The following is a 19684-nucleotide window of genomic DNA, read 5'->3' as shown; positions in this document are numbered from 1 at the left end:
GCTAATTCTGAGGCCCTGGAGGATGTTTGTACCTAGAACTGGTCACCTCCATACAGAGGTTCCAGAGGTTTGAGTCAGGACCAAGGCTGGAAGAGAAATTTGTAGCTGATAACGTGGCAGCTGCCACTCATTCCTGCCTTCCTGGGCAGGGTGTGCCCAAGGTCAGCTGGGTATTTGTCAGCAGCAGCAAAGGAGCGCCAGTCACCATTCCCTTCCTCCCAGGTGTCCTATCTCTACAAGTCCTCAAATTAGAAATATCTTTGAAAACAGGACCAGAGCTTGAGATTTCAAGAGACTAGAGCTGAGAAATTCTAGTGCTTGGTTTCATAACTGTATTACCTCTTCCTAGTGTATGGTCCCTTCCCCTATATAACTCAGGATCAAATGTGCCTCATCCCCTGAGATAAATTGCAGAATAGATGACAATGATGTCCTTGCTGAAGCACATAACATAAATATCCAACACCTGCTTCCCAGTATCCTTTATAGGTCAAGCTCTCACAAGAATTTCCCTTCTGGGGAAGGCTAGGAATGGGGGTGAGCAGCTGGGAAGGCTATAAGGGAGGGTTCTGGAATGGCTGAGTAGAACTCAATCTGATCCCTATCACAGGAAAGGCAATCTGGCTCCCATCCAGAAAACTAAAAACCACATTCATAGGCACAAATAGAATGTATACATTCACACCTTGGTCTTGAAAATGGGGTTTGTAACTGCTGGGCAGTTTCCTCTCTCTCTTCTTCAGACCATGGTTTGTTGTACCAAAGGACATCTTATAAAGGCAATGGTGGGTCATAGGACCTCAGGTATAACATTTAGATTTAGAACTAGGTTCTTCAGGGAAAGACAATAGGGCAACAGGTGTGGGGAAAAAAAGTGTCTTAAAAAATAAACCACTTCCTGATACCTGGGAAAGAAGAGGAAGATTTCAATCTTTCAACTGAGTTGAGACTCCTGTAAAAAACAGACCATTTCTGTGAAATAGAAATTATGGGTACAGGTACTGACCCCAACCCAAATTTCTGATAGAGGAAAGGAGGTGGGGCTTAGGGGGGGTAGGTGTTACTGTTCATGGAGTTCCCATTGGGTTAACCTGGCCAGTGAACAAGCCACAGGAGGTTGGACTGACTGACAGGTAGGGGCGGGATAGGGCGGGAACAGGTGACACCGGTTACCAGCTCAGCCATTCCAGACCCCTCCCTGAGAACCTTCCCAGCTCACCTCCATTTCTACCCTTAGATCGGGCAGCCAGCTGGAAGTTCTCTTACTGCGGACATTCTTCCCTGCTTCCCTGCCCCTAGGACACACCTGTCTGAACCGGGGGAAGGCAAGTGTGTCCCAGACTGGGGCCATGAACTGGAGGATGGGCCTGGGGTCCCAGTGGCCCCTAGCATTGCTGTCAATGCTAAGCTTGTTGAATCTGCTATCGCTGGGAAGGGGTGAGTGAAGGCATCAGGGTCTGTAGGTGGCCAGTTTTTCCCCCCTTCCCCCCATCCCATTCTGTTTCCTAATCTCTGTTTGCCATTTCCCTAGTTTGTCTCTATCCCCCCCCCCCCATGATGGTTGACTAGTCCTCCCAATCATTTCAATCTTCCAAATTTTCTAACTTAATCCCATCTAAATATCCCAGACCCCAGCCCTGGCCACCTCCCTTTTCCCGCCATGCTCATTTTCTCTTCTCTTTGCTTTCAGGGGCTGATGGGAAAGAAGGTGAGACCCTGGGGAAAGGAGGGAAAGGGTGGGACAAAGGGGGAAGGGGAGGAGAAAAAGAATTGGGAAAGAAGGACATTCTGTTGTAAATGAAGGGGAATGGGGAGGTAGAAGAAAAGAGAAAAGAGGAAGAGGGAAATAGAAAAGGGCACCAGAGAGATGGGGGAAGGGGGATCTGAAAGGTAGGAAAAAAGGAAAGGAGTAGGAAAGGAAATAGTTAAAGAGTGAGAGGGGGAGGGCATACTGAGCAGAATTGAAAGATTGTATATGGTTAGGAAAGGGGCCAGTCCCCACCACCACCACAAAAGTCCCTAAACAGCATGCCTTCTTCACACTCCTTTGCCCTCTTCCAGAAGTTTCCTGTGGTGTGGCTTCTCAGACACGAATCATGGGAGGTAGCAATGCCTCTCCAGGTCAGTGGCCATGGCAGGTCAGCATCACCTACAATGGCATCCACGTATGTGGTGGCTCTCTCGTATCCAAACAGTGGGTGCTGACTGCAGCTCACTGTTTCCCAAGGTTAGACCAAGGGTTGGGAGGGATAAATACAGGGAGGCATGGAGCTGGGAACTCTTGGGGAGGATTTTTGGGAGAGGAACAGAAAGAGAAAGGATGCTGATTGAATTTGGAAATGGAAGCAAAGGAAGGGATGAGGGACCCCTTGATCCCAGTTCTCTTCACTTTCCCTCTTTTCAGTGAGCACAGGCTGGAAGACTATGAGGTGAAGCTGGGGGCTCATCAGCTCAGCACCTATAACCCTGATGCAGTAGTTCAGAGAGTTATCAAGGTCTTCTCCCATCATGACTATATTATGGAAGGCTCCCAGGGGGACATTGCTCTCCTTCAATTGAAATCTCCCGTGAACTTCTCGAGGTCCATCCGTCCTGTTTGCCTACCAGCAGCCAATGCCTCCTTCCCCAATGGACTCCAGTGTACTGTCACAGGCTGGGGTAATATACACAGCTCAGGTAAGCTTCCTTCTTGCTAGTTAACAATAGTCACCAGAGATGAAGAGGATGGGAAGATGAAGGGTTTGATTTATAACCTTATTTCTCCTTTTGCTTCAGTGAGTCTCCCGAACCCCAAGATCTTACAGCAGCTGGATGTGCCTTTGATTAGCCGGGAGACATGCAACTGTCTTTATAATATAAATCCTGATCCTAATGAGCCACATGTCATCCAGCCGGACATGATGTGTGCTGGCTTTGTACAAGGTGGCAAGGATGCCTGCCAGGTAAAGACCTAATCTTGGGCAGGGAAATATGAAGGTTATGAGGAAGGGAATGGGACATTGAATCGTAAGAAGAAGGAGGGGCTGAGATACTAGATTTCACCTGGGTCCCGAAGGGGAGACCTGAGAGAGAGCTAAGATGCCAGCGTCTTTTAAGGGCTTATAATAGCTCTGAAGGGAGTTGAAAATTTGATTGTTCAGCTTGTCAGATTTACCAATTGTGTGACCTTAGGGAAGTTATTTCCTGCCTCAGTTTACTCATCTATAAAGTGATGAGGTTGGACTAGATCTCCAAGGGCTGTCTTATTCTAATCTTTTGAGGCTTTTTCCTATCTCCAGGGAGATTCTGGAGGGCCACTCTCTTGCTCTGTGGAAGGCCGTTGGTTTCAGGCTGGTGTTGTGAGCTGGGGAGATGCCTGTGGGGCTCCCAACAGGCCTGGAGTCTATACTCTGACCTCCAAGTATGCTTCATGGATCCACCAGAAAGTCTCAGAGATCCAGACCCATCATGTGCCCCTGACTCAAGAGTCCCATTTGGATATGCATCTCTGTAGGAAGGATCTCAGCAAGATTACCTCAGCCTCAGCCCTCCCAGCCCCAAGCCTGCTACTGCCCTTCAGTGTGTCAGTCATCATTTATCATCTCCTGCTCTAAAAGAGTATAAACTCTGTAGACTTTGCCTGGTTTTGCTGGAGGGTTTGGTCCCTTATCCACTCACTGCCTCCTGGACAAAAGACACTTTACAGATTCCCCCCAACCTTAGAGGACTGAGACACTCCCTTCTCACTGGGACCTGAAGCTACAGACTGTGGAAGTGTGGTCCACCTTTAAACTAACCATCAACAGCCTCACTTATTATCTGTGTAACTTGGGGATCAAGATTTCAAGACTCAGGATGGCTTCTGAGGAATTCTTCCAGTAGCACTGAGGAGGGACTGAGGGTACTTCCTGATCTTTGAGCCAGATTCTTCTTTACCATGATCAGCAATGGCTTGTTGTTTGGTATGAGTCTTTACTATCACGATTTGTGGCTGTTTGTTGGTAGAGGTCTCTTAACAGACCTTTCTGTGACTTTTCTGTCTGATGGACTGGACCAGGTACTTCTGACCTACCAATGGAGAATTCTGCTGCTCTTCTTCTCTGACTGGACCCTTTCAACCAACCCAAGCCAACCCCCAGAGATCTAGTGGAGTCTGGACATCACCACAAAAACCAATCTCAAACTGGCTCGTATTCCAGACAAGTACCCCCCTCCAGCAGAGAGCAACTGCATGCCCAAAAAACTTGTCTCTTCATGAAGGATCAACCTCCTCTACAACTGGCTGACCTCTCTCCCCACCCCCATCCCTGAGGGTCTAATAACTGGTCCTTCCTACTTAGGACCCTATGCCATTGCCACCTGTTGGACTCACCCTCTACTGCACCCTGGAGAACTGAGCCACCCTGGGAAAGGGTTGAGGGGTGAGGGTGTGTGTGTGTGTGTGTGTGTGTGTGTATGACAGGGGAAGGCTTAATAATAAATCATTTGTATAAGAAATAGGGTGGTCTGTGAAATCTCATTAGGGTGTTGCTCCTACAATCCCAGGTACCATTCTTTCCCTTTTTCCCTCCAAATAATCAATTTTGCAACTAAAGTCAAGTTAAGTCTCTTTATTAAAAAAATATTTTCGGGTTTGAAGGTGGGCAAACAAGTCTATACATATTTACAAACTGGGAAAAGAGGCATGCCACTGGGCGGGGGGGGGGACTGGTTTGAGCATCACTTCTTGGACAACTTTACTTGTTTATGCTTGGGTGGTGCCCACTTGAGACAGACGGAGTCCACTGTAGGGAAAAAGAAGAAAAAGTCAAAAATGGTTTTGGCTGGAACATGAAGAGATGGACTGGGAAAGCAAGCAATGATATCAACTCTGACAGAAAAGTGACAGGTTCAGGGTAAAGAATGAGGTGTGTGTGTCTGTGTTTTTTAAAATGGTCAATAGGAAGCTTGTTTTGTCTGACTATGTATATCTGTTACAAGGACCTCGTTCTCCTATGGTGGAGGGATACAAAAGAGAAAACAGATTTTTTTGCTCATTGAAAAAGAAAGAGACTGGGGTTCTAGTTTAAGTTGCTTACCATTTCTGATATTCATGGAAAGTTTCCATGAGAGGGAGCCCACGTTTGAAACTTGGCCCAGGGCCTAATGAAATGAGCCGAGGTGAGAACAAAAGGGCACATTGAGGAGTCCCTGAGGGGGAGGGAGAACCAGCCTCCTCTAGAGAGCCTGGTATTGCTTGCCACTGGTAGACAGGAGCAGGTAGGACTGGTTTTACAATCATAAGACAGGGGCCAGCTCAGTTAAAGGGGACACAGGAAGCCTTGTGTGGCCAACAGACTGAAGCCTGGAATCCCCCAGGAAATATGGGTCTGTCTAATTCCTACCTGTTATGGGTGGCTTCTTATACTGGGCACTCTTAAGGTGTTCTTCTACTAGCTTGGGGGTGACACAGATGACATGCTGCCCTTTCCAGTACTTGACCATGTTGAGTGACTGCAGAGTGCTGATGATGTCATTTTGTGTGATGCTGGTCATCTGGCTGTGGGGAGAAACAATGAGAATGTAGGGACTTCTCCACCAGCCCCAGGCACTTTCCATGTCCTTAAAAGGTATAATGGAGGGGGGGTGCTAGTGAGGGGGGGAGTTAGAGAGCATGATACTCACCCTACCTGCCTCCCTCACCCTCTGGTGGTGCTACGGTGGTAGGAAAGAACAAGAACATGGTCATCCTCACCTGAGGTCTTTGATGGACAGTGTGCCCCTGAAATCCCTCAGGATCTCCAGCAGGACCCAGGACCAGTAACTACGATAGCTCAGTTTGCCCAGGTCTGACAAAGGCTTCTCTGGAGAACCCACTGTACTCTCCAACTTTGACAATTCATAACCTTAGAGAGAGGTGGAGATGAGGACCCTGGCACTCCCCACCCCATCCCTCCAAGCACCTCCCTTTCCTAATCACAAGTGATTCAACTCACTGAAAGCAATGAGGAACTTGCCATAACCTCGGCGCTGATATGGGGGGAGGGTCAGGATACAGGCCACATTATTCCCATCAGGGGACTCCTTCTCCTTCAGGGGCAGGCGGGTAGAGAACTAGTCAGGAAATAGATACTGGACCATCCCAACCTAACACCCATCCCTTCTGTGCCCCAGCTGGCACCTTAGAGAAGTAGCCCACGATATGGGCCCCCTGTCTGTCCACCTCAGTCAAGATGTAGAAGACAAATGGTTCCACATCAAAGTACAGGGTCTTGTGGTCCAGGAAGAGTTTGGCCAATAGACACAGGTTCTGGCAATAAATCTTAAGGGTGGGAGGAAAGGAAGGAATGGGATTAGAGGTTTCCCCCAGGATACTTCCCTTTTTAATAGATAACTTTGGTCTTTCTGGAATTACAAAGAGTGGGAGATGTCCTTAAAACCTCCCCATCACCCACTTCCACTCCAAATAAATGCCCTCAGAGAAAGGAAAGTAGTCTCTCCTTTGGGATGCTGGTAAAAATAACAGCTATTCAGATTTAGAACACCAGTAGATTCTAAGTAAGTTTCTTGAGGGTAGGAAATGCTTTTGTCTTTACACAGTACCTGGAACAAAGTAAGCCTAAATATTTGTTAAATTGAATTTGACTAGTTCTGAGGGAAAACCTCTATTTCTCAAGGACACAGCCTCTCATTTTGAGGGAGAGTGTACCTTATGATCCTTGCCATCCACCTCATATACTGAGATGTTGTTCTTTCGGTAGATTTCCTTGCCGGGTGGCTGTCTCCACTGGCACTGCCCCTGGGTAGAAGAACAGATGAGGTTCTCATCAGGGGATTAGCTGTGAAGGTAGAGGAGCACCCCAGCATACATGTGGAAGAGCCTGATAACCATTATTCCCACAGCAGACTATAGGTGCAAAGAATTCCGGAACAGAAATCAGAAGAACTAGGATAACTTTAGTTTGGGCTTTGCTACTGATTCAATATGTGACTTTAGGCAAGTTGTCTCCTTTTCTGGGACTCAGGGTTGTCCATCTAGCAAATGAAAGATAATAGTTTGGACAGGGGTTCCTAACTTGAAGTTAGAAGCTGAAGGAAGAACCTCTAACTCAAATTTAGCATTTTCTTCAATTATTTAAAGACATTATCCTAAGAAGGGGTCCATGAGTTACACCAGGTTAAATCTTTGACTCACAAAAAGGTGAAGAACCTCTGATGATGCAGCTCTCTAGGCTGCATTTCAACTCAGATGTTCTAGCCTATCTTCACTAGTCTATCTGCCACATTTCAGGGAGAACTGTCAAAGACTTGGGTTATGCTCCCTGCTGTCACTAAGGAGACTGGAATAAACTGAACCCTAAGATGACTTTCTAAATCTGATGTCTTGTAATGTATTTTTTCTATCTTACACACTCCTCCAGGGAGAGCCAAGGGGTTCTCCACCTATTCCAACTCCAAAGGAACTGCATGTGCCCTCAAAAAACTGATTAAGTGGGTCTTAATCAGGTCTTACCAAATGGAAACGGTAGCTCTTCTCAAATTTCATGTACTTTAGGCAGTATTCACAGAGCCAAAGTTTGGGCTGTTTTCCATAATCTTCTGGGAATGGGGAGAAGTACCAGGCATCAATTTCATAGTTTCCAATGTGAATCTTGTCTACATACTTCACCTTGGTAATCTGTGGGCAAAGATGCTAAAAAGCTAAGGAGAGAAAACTGAGCAGCAGCTTTTCATGATAAACTTAGGAGGGGACATATTCAAATGGTAGGGGAGTGAAGAGACTGACTCAAAAGGGATTTAGTGAGAACCCTGATTTCCCTCCCCTGCCTGCTTACCGCCTCATGTTCCTTTTCTAGTGCTGCTGTTGTAGGATCCATTTCTGCATAGGTCTGGTGTGGAGAGGAAGAGGAGAGAGAGAATTAAAAAAAACAAGTTTATCCTATCATACCCCCACCAAACAACAGATTCCCTTTAAATATCACCACGTGGACACAAATTTCCAAACTACTACTACTACTACTACTACTACTACTACTACTACTACTACTACTACTACTACTACTACTACTACTACTACTACTACTACTACTACTACTACTACTACTACTACTACTGTTCTCCAGTATCCAAGAAAGGCCATTCCTATCCTTCTCTATTCTACCCCATTCCACTTCATAGGATATACCTCTACTCAAGGTGTGCCTTTCTCCCTTTTTTGTTTTTTGGTTTTTTTTTGGCAAGGCAATGGGGTTAAGTGGCTTGTCCAAGGCCACACAGCTATTTAATTATTATTAAGTGTCTAGGGTCAGTTTTGAACTCAGGTACTCCTGACACCAGGGCCATTGCTCTATCCACTACTCCACCTAGCCACCCCCCCCCCCCCCTTCTCCCTTTTGATCCTAAGCTAATTCTGACAGGTTTTCAAGATTTAAGACACTCTTTCTCCTTTCCCTTTTCTAATATGCAACTGCAAAATGAATCTGGCATCTATTTAATGGAACATTCTCCCACCAACATTAACTGGACCGATTTGTTATTGACCATTTGTCATTTACAGCATATATTTTTTTCTTAGACATAAGAAAAACCTTGGTCTTTCCAACTAGACAGAGTTCTTTCAAAGCAGAAGGTCTACTTTAAGCATCTTTGTCTCCCACATGGAGATGGGTTACATGGTAGATATTTGAGACAAACTTGCTGAAGGACTGAGAATTCAGGCCTGGAGCAGAAGGAAGAGAAAATTGGACCTTGCCCTCAAGCAGGTTCTGAGAAATGTGAGTCCTTAGCATTAGTACAGAATGCCCATTCCAAACTATATGACTTACAATTCATGATCTCATCTTATCCTCTATGAAACTAGCAAACACTATTTCCTTGGCCCCAAAATAACTACTTTCTCCTTCCACCATTGAAATGTTTCTTCTCCATGAAGTTTCCTGAACTCTTCTAGCTGGAAGTGGTCCCTCCTACCTTAAATATCTCATGTCCCTGAATTTTCTCATTCACTTAATCAATTAATTAATCTAAACTGTATAGAGGTCTCAAAAGGTCTACCATCCTATAAACACCAGAAGGGAACTCTTTGTATTTCCATCTAAGTTACCTAGCATGAGGCCAAAAACTAATAACCAACTGTTGAAGTTATCTGTTCAACTTCAGAAAAAAGAGTTTAAGAAGGCTAACTTGGTCACCCTCTTTGTGTTACATAGGAATCTGATGCATAAAGTTTTTACTGATCCCCCCCCCCAGTGACCCAATTAATCAATCAGTGGAAAAGTTTATCAAAGAGCTCCCATATCCTGGTTTTCCCTCAGGCTTTCCAAAGCTGGCTTCAGACCTTCTGCACATGGTTGATCTCATCATGCTTCCGTTTCTGGTTTCGGGTGATCTTGCGCTCAGGCTGCTCTGCCAGTTCACTTAGGTACTTCTCAGAGTTCTTCTGGACAGCTTCTTTCACTGTCTTGGTCAAGGCTAGCCGATTCTTGTCCACCCATTCATCCAGCCTCCGGTTAACTGAGAAAGGGGAGGGGTTTAGAGAAGAAAATTCAAACTGCCCCACCCATCTCCCCATTCCAGGTCCTGTTCACCCAGGCACTAGTTGGGTTCTGTCATCCAAAAAATCCAGGTACTTACAGCCCACATAATGTACATAGAATTCCTCTCGTCCTTCTTGGTCATTCACCCGGGACTGAATCACCTCTGCTGAGTCTACAGAACAAGATAGCAAGATACCAAGTTGCCAGGAGGTTGAAACAAGAATAAGAGTGAGAGCCCTTGAAGAGTAAGGACCCATTTCTCTCATCTTTCCCTGGGGCACACTCTTCTACTTTTTAAGTTATGGATGCTTGAAAGTAAAATTTTCTTCCAAACCTGCCCACAGCTCTAAATTCTGCCCTCTTAGGCTAAAAAGGAACAAGTTTAATCCTTCCTTTCATATAACTGCTCTTCAAATGCTGGTAGAGAACCCATCATTCCTCTAAGTCTTCTTTCCTCCAGCTCTTTCAACCCAACATCTTTATAGCACAATCTCCAGTTCTCTTACTTCTTGCTCTGAACAAACTCCATTGTCAATTCCTTTCATAAAGCAAGGAAAAGTGAACATTTATACAATAAATATGACAAGGCATAGTAGTTATTCAAATACTGTATATACTAAGCACCCATTCAGGTTAAGAAATAGGGGAAATGATACTGATATACAAAAAAATTGAGATAAACCACTGAAAAATAGGACAGATTCAAAGTGCTTTAGAAAAATGTGTGAAAGAAGAGAATACTTTTAGTTGAAGGTGGTTAAGAGGGGAGATAAGGTTTCAGAAAGATAATGGCATCTGAACTGAGCTTTGAAGGTACTGATATTAAGAATATATTTGAGGGGTGGCTAGGTAGCGCAGTGAATAGAGCACTGGCCTTGGTACCCTCAGACACTTTACATAAAGTCAAAAACATTACACCTTTTAGTAAGGCAAGAGAAGGTTGAAAAAATATGTGGGAATCAAATTACAGAAGGCAAGATACTTTATATTCAGCTAGAGCCACAGGTTACAACTGACAAGTTTTTTGTTATTCTTTTCAAAGCAGGGGAGTGACATATGTGATTAAGTAAGCTTATTTTGGCAGTTGTGTGAAGGATAAAAGGAAGGGCAATATGGCATAATGGAAAGCTGGCTGGCCTTGAAGCTTGGAACAAATCACTTAATTGCAATACTGAAAGGCTATTTTCAAGAATATAAAAGAAAATGAGCTAAGGTTCTTAGAATAGCATAGATTAAATGACAGCTCTCTTCCTCCCCACACCAAAAAGAAAAGTGAAAGGGAAAGATTGCAGACAAATAGGAAATTATCCTGCAACTGATGTCAGGAAGATCTGAACTCTGACTGTCTAACCTAGGCAAGTTGCTTAATCTCTGTCTCAGATTCTTTGTGGGAATAACAACAATAAATTAATAAAATGAAGATAATACTAGCACTGATATCCCAGAGTTGTTGTGAAGACCAAATGAAGTCATAGCACTATGTAAATAACAACTACTATAGTCCAGATAGTTGGTCTTCCCACCCCTTCCTCAAGGGCAGGTCTAAACATACTACAATGTTACATACATACTACAGGAACTCAATAAGATCTCCAGGATAAACAATAAAACTCTTTGTTTGGCACAAATTGGTTGCTTTCTACCTTTGCAGTTTCACACTCTGCTCCACATTTTCTACAAGTTCGTTGCTGTTCTTCCCACAAAAGACCCCAACCTTGACTACGTTCCTTTTAACCATCCCCCATCACTGGAACTCTCTCCCTCTTTCCTTCTATGTCATTTTTTAAAAATTTTTGGAAGGCAATGGGGGTGGTTAAGTGCCAACGGCTAGGTTCTTATTAGGTGTCTGAGTTGGATTTGAACTCGGGCACTGCTGACTGCAGGGCCGGTGCAACCACCGAGCCACTCCTCTCTTTCCTTCTGCCTCACTACTTTTCTGCAAAAGGCCTTTCCTCCTTTTCTTCTGAAGCTGGTCCTCCTTTATGTTGTGCATCTCTCGTGCACAGAAGTTAGAACGCTGACCGTTCCCAGTACAAGTGAAGCACTTTCAGATCAGTGCCGAGGGAGCTGGGGCAGGAATGGATCAAGGTGTCTGCAGGGGCTAGGAAGAGGATGATGCCGCCTGGCTGGCAACTCGGGGCGAGTTGGGAAGGGCAGCAGTACCCCTTAATTCTCTGAGACTGAAGGCTCAACGAAATTCAGTGATTCTGTCGGGGCCCAACTGGGAAGTTGGTACTGAAACTCGGGGCTTTGGACGCTAAATTCGCTCTTCCCACCGCATGGCCAGGCCTGCAACACTCGCCCGTTAATCTGAAGTCAGCTGACTGCTGGGCAGGGCGCCGGGGGCCGAGTGGGCTCGGGGCAGCCGACCCCGGGGTGACCACGCCACCCTTCAGCCGCGCCGCGACCCCCGGCGGCTGCCCGTCCCGCGGGGCTCCTCCCGCACGCCCAGCCCCAGCCCCCCGCCCCGCCCTTACGCCAAGTGCTGTCCGGCCGGCGGCAGAGGTAGGTTTCTCCGATCTCCACCGTGACCTCGGGCTCGCCGCGGGCCGGGGCCGGAGGGGAGGCGCGGCCCGGGGGCGGGGAAGTCCCTTCAGCCACCGCTCTCTCCACGCCCCCGGCCTCGCCCTCCCCCGGGGCTCCGACCGTGGCGGCCGCCGCAGAGCTGGCGGTCGCCATCGACTCGGGCGGAAATGACGTTAGAATCAGGCGCCCCGGCGCCCTCAGACTTCCGGGTGCCGCGCGGGGCAGACCGGAGCCCTCGGGAAGCAGGGGAGGCGGCTGCGCGTGACGCGGCCGGGAGCGCGCACGGCCCGGCAGGGGCGCGGCCCCGCGGCGGCTGGCTCGGCTCCCTGCCCGCCCCCGCCTCCCTTGGGTCGCCCCCAGCTGCGTCACGAGGACGCCGCGGCTTCACCCGGGCCCCGCCTCCGGGGCCGCCCGAAGTCCCCGATGTTTTTATTGAAACAGGAAGCAGGAATTGGGTGTGCCGAGCTGCATTTCCCGTTGCCGGGCAACGGCAGGTGGTGGCGCCGGCCTTCCTCCTCTTCCAGAGGCGCCCCCCCCCCCGCCCTTGGCTCGGATTTAGGGTTCGCTAGCCGCCCCGAGTGCAGAGGCGAAGCCCGGGGCTGGCGCAGCGCCACAGCTGGGCGCGCAGCCCCTGTGCCCGCCCCCGCCGCTCCAGAAGCCCTGTCTCTGGACTCCCGGGGCCCCTCTGACCGGCCCCGCCAGGATCTGAGGCCTTTGGAGGGAGGGCCCGCGTGCCCGGACCGTGATTGCCGGAGGAGCCAGCGAGCCCACTTAGTCTGAGCAGCCAGAGGAAAACTTAACGTGCCCCGTTTGGGGGGAGCCCAGGACAGACACTGGGGGGGGGGGGAGGCATTGAATGCCCTTCTGGAGCTCAGGACTCCCTCGGAGCCGCCTCCTGAGAGAGAGAAAGACACAGCAGTTATGAGAGGGAGGGCCGAGCAGGGCCAGGCAAGGAGCCCTCGGCCATGAGTCAGGATTCCACAGCTGTCTAGACTTGCAACAGGAAGGAGAGAATAACACTCGGTTCGCAGTGCCTCCTACCTTACAGGTGTCTCACGTGCTTCGTCTAAAATCCAGCTGCTCCTATGCTAACTGTCCCCTCTCCCCTGGGCCTCCCTATCTTCTGAGCCTGGCCCAAGTACCCTGCGGCCAGCAGCCTGCTCGCCAGGCCTCATGAGGACGGGCAGGAGGCCAGCCTGGGTGTCATAACCCAGCTGAGAGTATTTTTAACAGTCACCTGGGATCAGAATGTCAATCAAGCCCCTGTGACCTCATTAACCTTGGAGGGTGAAAAGAAAATAGAAAAAAGGAGCTTGAGGATATGTCATAATTGACAAGTATTCCTATTCTGGAAGAGCTAAACTGGAGATCTGGGCAGACATTCCTCTTCCCAACAAGTTTCAAAGGAACTAACAAAAACCCCAGGTTTAGAACTCAGGGAGCACTTCCTACTTGTGACAGGAGAGAGGCTTTTGTAGAACTGAATTTCAAATCAGAGTTCTAATCCCTGTTACTGGGCTTCAATCTTGTCATCTGTAAAATGAGGATGGTCTAGATCTTAAAGGTCCTCCCCCCCCCCCCCCCCGTTCTAAATCTTACAAAATGGATGGTTGCCATCCCCCAAGATCCCCAAAAGGTAAAGCGTGCCTCACACCCAGCCAGGCATACCTGTCTGTGGACAAGGGGCAAGAGACAAGGTGACCCCCAGCTTTGTCCTGGAAAAAGGCAGACAGGAAAGTCTGGCTGTCCCCTAGGCAGCCAGGACACACACACCGTGCCCTGGGGGAGGGGCTTTCAAAATATGTACTTTAATATTACAAACAGCAGTAGATGGGGAGGGGAAAGGGGGCTCATGGACCCCCAAACCCACTTCCCCAGCAACATGTATGATGGAGGCCTCTGGGGCCCCCAAATTCTCCCCCCAATCCCCATCATCCCCAGCTCTGGGCCAAAAAGCCAGAGAAAGAGAAGACAGGAAAAAGGAGGAAAAGTATGAAAGGAAGGACTGCAGTAAATTGGTGGGTGGAAATTCTGAGTTAGCAACCCTGATCTGGTGGGCTCAGGAGAGCAGGGAGTCTTAAGTCCTGACTGCCCAGAGTCCAAGGTGCAACAGCAGATCCCAGGCAGAGCTATTAGCAAAGGTCCTGAGGGAAGTTCCTGGCTCCCAATCCTTCAGACCAAGCCACAAGACCTGGAAAGGGGGGAGGGGGGGCAGGGGAGTACTGTTATGGTGAGGAGAGAAAGAGGCAGGAGCTGGCCCAGGCAAGGCCAGACTAGATGGGTCAGATCCTGAAGCTCTCTTCCTTGCCATCAATGTGCCGAAGTCGCAGGTAGACATCTGTGCCAATCCCCTGCAAGGACTGGAGCCGGAGGGAGCCACCTAAGTATTCTGCATAGGCCCGGGATGTAGGCAGACCAAAACCAAACCTGGAGGGATGGAATCAAGGAGAATGATGTCCTGAAACATTGTAGCCCTTTGTTCCCCTTTTCTCCACAAAGACCACTGAAATTTGGGAAGGGGGAAGCCTCACCCATGCATAGGTCCTGACTGGCCATTGCTGTTTGTATCCAGGTGACCAAACAGTGGACTGATTCGAGGGTCCTGTGTACTGGCCTCGGCCGTGGTGAAGTGGTAGTCCATCACTTTCTCCAAGTGGTGGTGAGCGATGCCCCCACCCCGATCTGAAATTCTAACAGAAGCCAGCCACACCATGCTAAGGCCATCTGCTGGAGTCATTTCTACCAGAAGACCTTCCCTATTAAACCACCCAATTCAAAGTCCCCAGGATTTTCTAGGCTTGGAGTTAAGTTTCCGTTAGTGTGCAAATAAAACTGTTCTAGTACAGGTTATTCCTTGTCTGATCCTTTATCTTCCCTGCAAGATCCCCCCCCACCAGAGGCTTGGAATCCTGCCCTTTGCCAATCTGGCCTCAGCTTCCCATCACCCAAAAACTGTGTACAACTACTCAGTGGGCTCCTAAAACCCATTCCCATCCAAACCTGATTATGAGGTCAATGTCGTTGTTGGCAATGGTGATGACGATATCAGGGACATTGTATGGAGTGTCTAGATGGCTTTCCATTGTGGCCCTGGGGTGGGGGAACAAACCCAGTTGTGATTGTGGTTAGCAATCCTCCCTCCCCACAACTCTTCTCTGATGACCAAGCCCCACCTCATGGCATTCTTGAGCAGTTCAGGAAGAATGTAGTCCAGAGGCATTGGGATGAAAGGAAACCGGGCAGCCACATGGCCATTAATTCGAACTCGAGGGGCATTCCCATATTTGTGTTCACACAGCCTCCTGGGAAACAAGACAAGAGGATGGGGGACTTTAGCCTGTTCAGCCAGTCCCCTTCAGTTACCTTTTCCTTGTCCTCTGCTCACCTGGCAAAGTCCACCCACTTTTCAATGATCTTCTTTGGGGAAAGTCGAGTACAGATGATCCCCACAAAGTCAGGCTGGAAGAGGGAGAAGGTACATGGAGGTTGAGGCAGAGGGTCTCCTAGCCAAGAAGCCCGCCCCCAGCAGACTAGGCTGTCTCTAGGTCAATCTCAAGCCTTAAACTCAAAAGGAAGTTCTGACCTAAGAGATGCTTATCCTGCTACCCGCCCCCATCCTGTCCCCCAAGCATTGGCACCTTATCTTCATGCAGGGCCAGATGATGGGTGGCCAACATACGGATTCCCAGCCGTGATGTCAGTGTCTTATCCAAGAAATATCGGACCAGCTTCTCATCCTGAGAGGGAAGAAGAGGCCAAAGGATATAGGCCTCTTTCCCTCTTTCTCTTCAACCCAGTCCTGGGCTTTCTTGGTCAGACCTTTCATAGGGTCCTACCTGGATATGCTTCCGACATTCACGAAGTCCCTCTGCCAGAAGAGTTACCACATCTTTGTGATCATCCAGAAGTTGACGGACCAATTGGCAATACTGGGCCTCGGATGCCTGGTCCTTTATCTGGGGGTCACCAAGGTCACCAGATAGTCTATGCATGAATGATGCCTCTCTCCCCTTCTTTGAAGTTCTTACCCTTCTAATATATCCTCAAAACCCCACAGGCTGTTCCAGAATTCCTATACATGCATCCTCTATGCCTTCAGTTCCCACTTCCCCCAGGATTCCCCAACTCACCGGGGCAAACTCGCTTAGTTTCTGGAAGGCTCGGATATAAAGTTCATGCTGATAGGAAGAGAAATCATAAAGGAAGAGAATTACTGGGCTTCCTCATTCAGCTGCCTCCTCCTCCCCCTTAAAGGCACTCAGTGCTTCAGATCTCCAGCAGCTAAAGAGGTAATTTATAACTTGATGCTTGGTGTGAAAGGGCCCAAGATGGGAATTAGAACTAAAGTTCTAGCTCTCTCTTACTGGTCATGTGACCTTGGGCTGATCTCAGCTCTTTGGACCTGAGTGTTCTCAGCTAGAAAACAAGAAGGAACAGGGAACATTACCAAAGTCCCTTCTAGTTGTGAGATTTTAAGGTGCTTTAGCTACCTCTTCACTTCCTTCCCTGTATTTATTTCCCAGCGAAGTCCATTTCACCTTTTCTCCATAGCTGGTTATATTGGTTTCTACTTCTCCAGAAATTGAAGTTTCTCCCTTCCCTTGGGAAGGTTGAGCCTGTGTTTTTTTTTGTTTGTTTTTTTTACCACATGGAGGATGGTAGGATTGCAGCCAATGATGAAAGGCAGACTTCGGAAGCCCTTGATCCTGTGAGCTATGCGAACTGGGAGCTCATGGTGTAGGTAACGAGCACTTTTCTGGAAGGCAAGGATGTACATGTGTAGGGCAGGATGTAAAATGGGAGTAATGGTAGAAGGGTGAATGACTGGGGACTTCAAGAAGAAACACAGGACCCTTACCAGCAGATGGCTGCCATCCTGGGAACGGCCTGAGTACAACATCATGGTTGGAGTGAGGCGAACAGAAGGCTGAAAATATGGAAAGATGGCTGAAAGCTTCCCAACATAAGCCTTGGTACTTCCTCCCAATGTTCCCTACCCTGGAATATGCCCTCTTCCTCTACCATAGCCCACCTTCTCAGCTGCAGCATCAATGGCTGACTGGTTGTAGAAAGAGGTGACTGTCTTAGAGCGTTCTCTGGCCATCTCCACATGATGTGTGTCAGTGGCAGAAGTAGACAAGAATCGGAGAGCCGGGGATGCAAGTGTCCAGAGCTGAGAGCCCCCACGGGGGCCACTGCCCAACACTGAAGCTAAGAGCATTGTCCTGTTTCTACCTGTTTATCTTTCCTGATGGGCCTCCAAGGGAACCCAGGAAATGGGCAGAACAGGTTGAGTATGCAGGTGAGGTTGGAGGAAAGGAGCTTACCTCAGGCTTAGGTGGGGAGGACAGGAAACAGAGGCCAGGCTTGGTAGACCCACTCCCATCTGTAGGAAGAAGGTAGAGAAGGTTGTGTCCATGAGAACAGAACCATCATGGTTCTACCTCCAGGGATTTTCCTGAAACCGTTCTATGGGCATCCTTACAAATTTAGAGAGGGGTTTCTCTAGTAGAGGTATCTCTTGGCCCCAGCCCCAAGGAGGCAAGCAGTCTCTAATACTGGGGGAGGGTGGGGAGAGGAGGAGAGCAGGAGCTGACCCTTCTTTCCCCTTCTGCAGGAAACAAAGTTCAGCAGCCTGGGGACAGGCAGCCTCCTGAGGGCAGCTAGTTGGACCCTGGTAGGAAAGCACCCAGCACGCTGGCAGTCCCCAGAGGATCTCTGTTCAAAAGAGCAGGCACAAAGATGACCCACACCAGGTGGTGGTGGGGCATGGCCATCCATGAACAGCCAAACCTGGGGGGTTCCCCGAGGGCTGCCCAACCCAGGGACACCTTGTGCGGCCTTCTGCCCCTTCCTTCTCCTGCACACCATCCTTAAGCATATGGAGCACCCCGGTCACCTCCACTGCCCTCCCTTCCTCCCCCCACGGCGCGCAGTGGTAGATCCCTCCTCGGGCCTGCAGTGTTAAGCCCCGCAATGGTAGGGTCCGCGCGGGGGGGAGCCCATGTGAGGCCCGCACTTACCTCCTAGGTCAGAAGGGGAGGAGGGCGAGGAGCAGAGCGGATCCGACCCAGGTGCCAACGTGAGACCAAGAAGCCGAACCGAGCAGCCTGCGCCCTCTGCTGCTGCCTCCCCTGCTTCTCTTCCCTCCTCCTCCTCCTCCTCCTTTTACTCCTCCGGGTCCCTCCTCCCTCCTCCCGTCTCCAGTTCCTGCGTGATGACGTAACTAGAAGACGCCTGCGCCGCCGGGGCCTCCTGGGAATTGTAGTTTCCGCGGCAGGCTCTGGCCGAGGCCCCGGGGGAGTGGCCGGGTTGGGGGGCGGGATGGAGCCCCGAGCTTTGCTCACGGTGTTCCCCAATACTCCCGGCGCTGTCTTCACCTGTCGAATGACTGGCCGCCCCTCAAGGCCCGGCTCAGCCCTGGGTGGTTGCGGGGACCGCGGACGGCCCGGGTTAGGAGATGCGCCCCCTCCCTCCTCGGGGCCTGAGGGCGATCCGGGCCGCCCCGGACGCCCGCTTCGCCGTTGCCCGGCTCCATTTGGTTGAATCGCTTTCGTCCCCTTCGTCGGGAAGAGTTGCTCCTCGGTAGGGGAAGGACACATTCCGAAATTAACTTGATGGGGGAAATTTGCCATTTAGACTTTGCCCAACCAATCAGAACCTGGTTACAGGGGAAAGAGCAATGTCATTGGCCCCTGGGGACCTGGCTTCAAATGATAGCTCTGCTACTTAAAAAAAAATCCCTCAAGCTCTCTGAGCCTCAGTTTCCCCATTTATAAAATGAAGGAGTTGGAGTAGATGTTTGGACTATGACCCCTTCCGGGGCTACATTAATGATACTGGGAAGAAGCATTTATTAGACACCTATTATATGCCAAGATACAAAAATCCCTGGCAGGCCTGGTCCCCTGAACTCCCTCCCTCTTCAGCTGCACCTCAAGGCTGCCCAGGTTTCCTTCGGAACTCAGAGCAAATCCCCACCTTCGACAAGAAGCACTGCCCAGGGCCTGCGATGCTAATACCTACCCTCTGCCATTACCTCCAGCTTGTCCTTTCTTGTCTGGTTTTTACTTCATTTGCCTGGTGACTCCCCAAGAGAAGGGGCACCCCATAACCGAGGACTGGGCTGGCCTTTCTTTGTAGCCCAAGCACTTAGACAGTCCCTGGTCCAAGGAGGTAGGACTGGATTTAGTAAGAATCAGCTGGGCCAGGCTCAGCAGCTTTTCTGAAGGCTGCAGCAGGTCGAGGGGTTTCTCTCCTCCCTTTACTGCCAGCCAAGACCTACCCAATAGGGACTCCCCCATCCATCAGCGACCAGTGCACCAGTTTGAGAGAAGCAGAGTCGCATTCTCCAAGCCAACCAGACCAGAGAAAGCAGGCACAGTTTGGCAGCCTGGCAACAGAAAAGAGAATTCAATAGAATTCATTGACCAAAGGGTGTTGAACTGCAGAGATCAGACTGTGGGAGCACAGCCCCAGCAGGTGAGCTTTCTCCCCAGGGAAACTGAGTGAAAAATTCTGAAGAGAGAAGGAATATCAAGATCCTGAAGTTATCTACAAAATGTGTGCCTACTCTTCTTACATACTGGTGGGATTGCATACCCTAGATTGAAGCTGTTCTGTGGCTATTCTCCCTATGATACAAGCTTAGTCTTTGCTATGAG

At 49.3% G+C, this 19684-nt stretch overlaps 3 protein-coding genes and 1 long non-coding RNA gene across 7 annotated transcripts; 2 read left to right on the top strand and 2 right to left on the bottom strand.

The window, feature by feature from the left end:
- The first annotated feature begins 1182 nt into the window (after positions 1–1182).
- PRSS8 (serine protease 8) lies at positions 1183–4599 on the top strand. The gene is made up of 6 exons (XM_074208401.1): positions 1183–1437; positions 1691–1708; positions 2062–2227; positions 2405–2676; positions 2776–2942; positions 3279–4599. The coding sequence occupies exons 1-6, from the start codon at positions 1350–1352 to the stop codon at positions 3591–3593; spliced, it is 1026 nt and encodes a 341-aa protein (XP_074064502.1). The 5' UTR covers positions 1183–1349; the 3' UTR covers positions 3594–4599.
- Positions 4560–12211, bottom strand: KAT8 (lysine acetyltransferase 8). The gene is made up of 11 exons (XM_074208396.1): positions 11972–12211; positions 9592–9666; positions 9296–9471; positions 7794–7847; positions 7472–7636; positions 6668–6757; positions 6140–6280; positions 5955–6048; positions 5714–5864; positions 5364–5518; positions 4560–4763 (listed from the first exon to the last, which is right to left on the bottom strand). Exons 1-11 carry the CDS (start codon positions 12171–12173, stop codon positions 4699–4701), a joined length of 1368 nt encoding a protein of 455 aa, XP_074064497.1. The 5' UTR covers positions 12174–12211; the 3' UTR covers positions 4560–4698.
- On the bottom strand, positions 9595–18190 carry BCKDK (branched chain keto acid dehydrogenase kinase). 4 transcript variants are annotated; one of them, XR_012472783.1, is made up of 13 exons: positions 18044–18190; positions 17053–17406; positions 16879–16947; positions 16666–16776; positions 16151–16198; positions 15857–15976; positions 15659–15757; positions 15406–15479; positions 15194–15322; positions 15021–15110; positions 14552–14710; positions 13062–14447; positions 9595–9666 (listed from the first exon to the last, which is right to left on the bottom strand). XR_012472783.1 is itself a non-coding variant. In XM_074208397.1 (12 exons), the coding sequence occupies exons 2-12, from the start codon at positions 17239–17241 to the stop codon at positions 14303–14305; spliced, it is 1233 nt and encodes a 410-aa protein (XP_074064498.1). In that variant the 5' UTR covers positions 17242–17406; positions 18044–18190; the 3' UTR covers positions 12634–14302. The 4 variants fall into 4 exon arrangements, 3 of the variants coding, with proteins under 3 accessions (XP_074064498.1, XP_074064500.1, XP_074064501.1); XM_074208397.1 differs by lacking the exon at positions 9595–9666 and having other exon boundaries at positions 12634–14447; XM_074208399.1 differs by lacking the exons at positions 9595–9666; positions 18044–18190 and adding an exon at positions 17618–17840 and having other exon boundaries at positions 12634–14447.
- On the top strand, positions 12524–14870 carry LOC141503200 (uncharacterized). Its single transcript, XR_012472784.1, has 2 exons — positions 12524–13068; positions 14593–14870. It is a non-coding gene; the product is annotated as an uncharacterized LOC141503200 (long non-coding RNA).
- Positions 18191–19684: the final 1494 nt, after the last annotated feature.

Source organism: Macrotis lagotis, chromosome X (assembly GCF_037893015.1).
Source record: "Macrotis lagotis isolate mMagLag1 chromosome X, bilby.v1.9.chrom.fasta, whole genome shotgun sequence".
Lineage (NCBI taxonomy): Eukaryota > Metazoa > Chordata > Mammalia > Peramelemorphia > Peramelidae > Macrotis > Macrotis lagotis.
The sequence above is the reverse complement of the archived record's forward strand: the minus strand, read 5'-3'. Positions and strand labels throughout refer to the sequence as shown.

What these genes read in the sequence shown, in the direction of transcription:
- BCKDK (XM_074208397.1), bottom strand. Translation starts at nt 17,241, where the DNA reads ATGCTCTTAGCTTCAGTGTTGGGCAGTGGCCCCCGTGGGGGCTCTCAG. An exon ending in AGGATGGCAGCCATCTGCTG is followed by an intron (nt 16,777 to 16,878) that starts GTAAGGGTCCTG and finishes CTTGCCTTCCAG; the next exon opens with AAAAGTGCTCGTTACCTACA. An exon ending in TGGCCCTGCATGAAGATAAG is followed by an intron (nt 15,480 to 15,658) that starts GTGCCAATGCTT and finishes TCCCTCTTCCAG; the next exon opens with CCTGACTTTGTGGGGATCAT.
- PRSS8 (XM_074208401.1), top strand. Translation starts at nt 1,350, where the DNA reads ATGAACTGGAGGATGGGCCTGGGGTCCCAGTGGCCCCTAGCATTGCTG. An exon ending in GGGTAATATACACAGCTCAG is followed by an intron (nt 2,677 to 2,775) that starts GTAAGCTTCCTT and finishes CTTTTGCTTCAG; the next exon opens with TGAGTCTCCCGAACCCCAAG. An exon ending in GTGGCAAGGATGCCTGCCAG is followed by an intron (nt 2,943 to 3,278) that starts GTAAAGACCTAA and finishes TCCTATCTCCAG; the next exon opens with GGAGATTCTGGAGGGCCACT.
- KAT8 (XM_074208396.1), bottom strand. Translation starts at nt 12,173, where the DNA reads ATGGCGACCGCCAGCTCTGCGGCGGCCGCCACGGTCGGAGCCCCGGGG. An exon ending in CTATGTACATTATGTGGGCT is followed by an intron (nt 9,472 to 9,591) that starts GTAAGTACCTGG and finishes CCCCTTTCTCAG; the next exon opens with TTAACCGGAGGCTGGATGAA. An exon ending in TAGAAAAGGAACATGAGGCG is followed by an intron (nt 7,637 to 7,793) that starts GTAAGCAGGCAG and finishes CTTTGCCCACAG; the next exon opens with ATTACCAAGGTGAAGTATGT.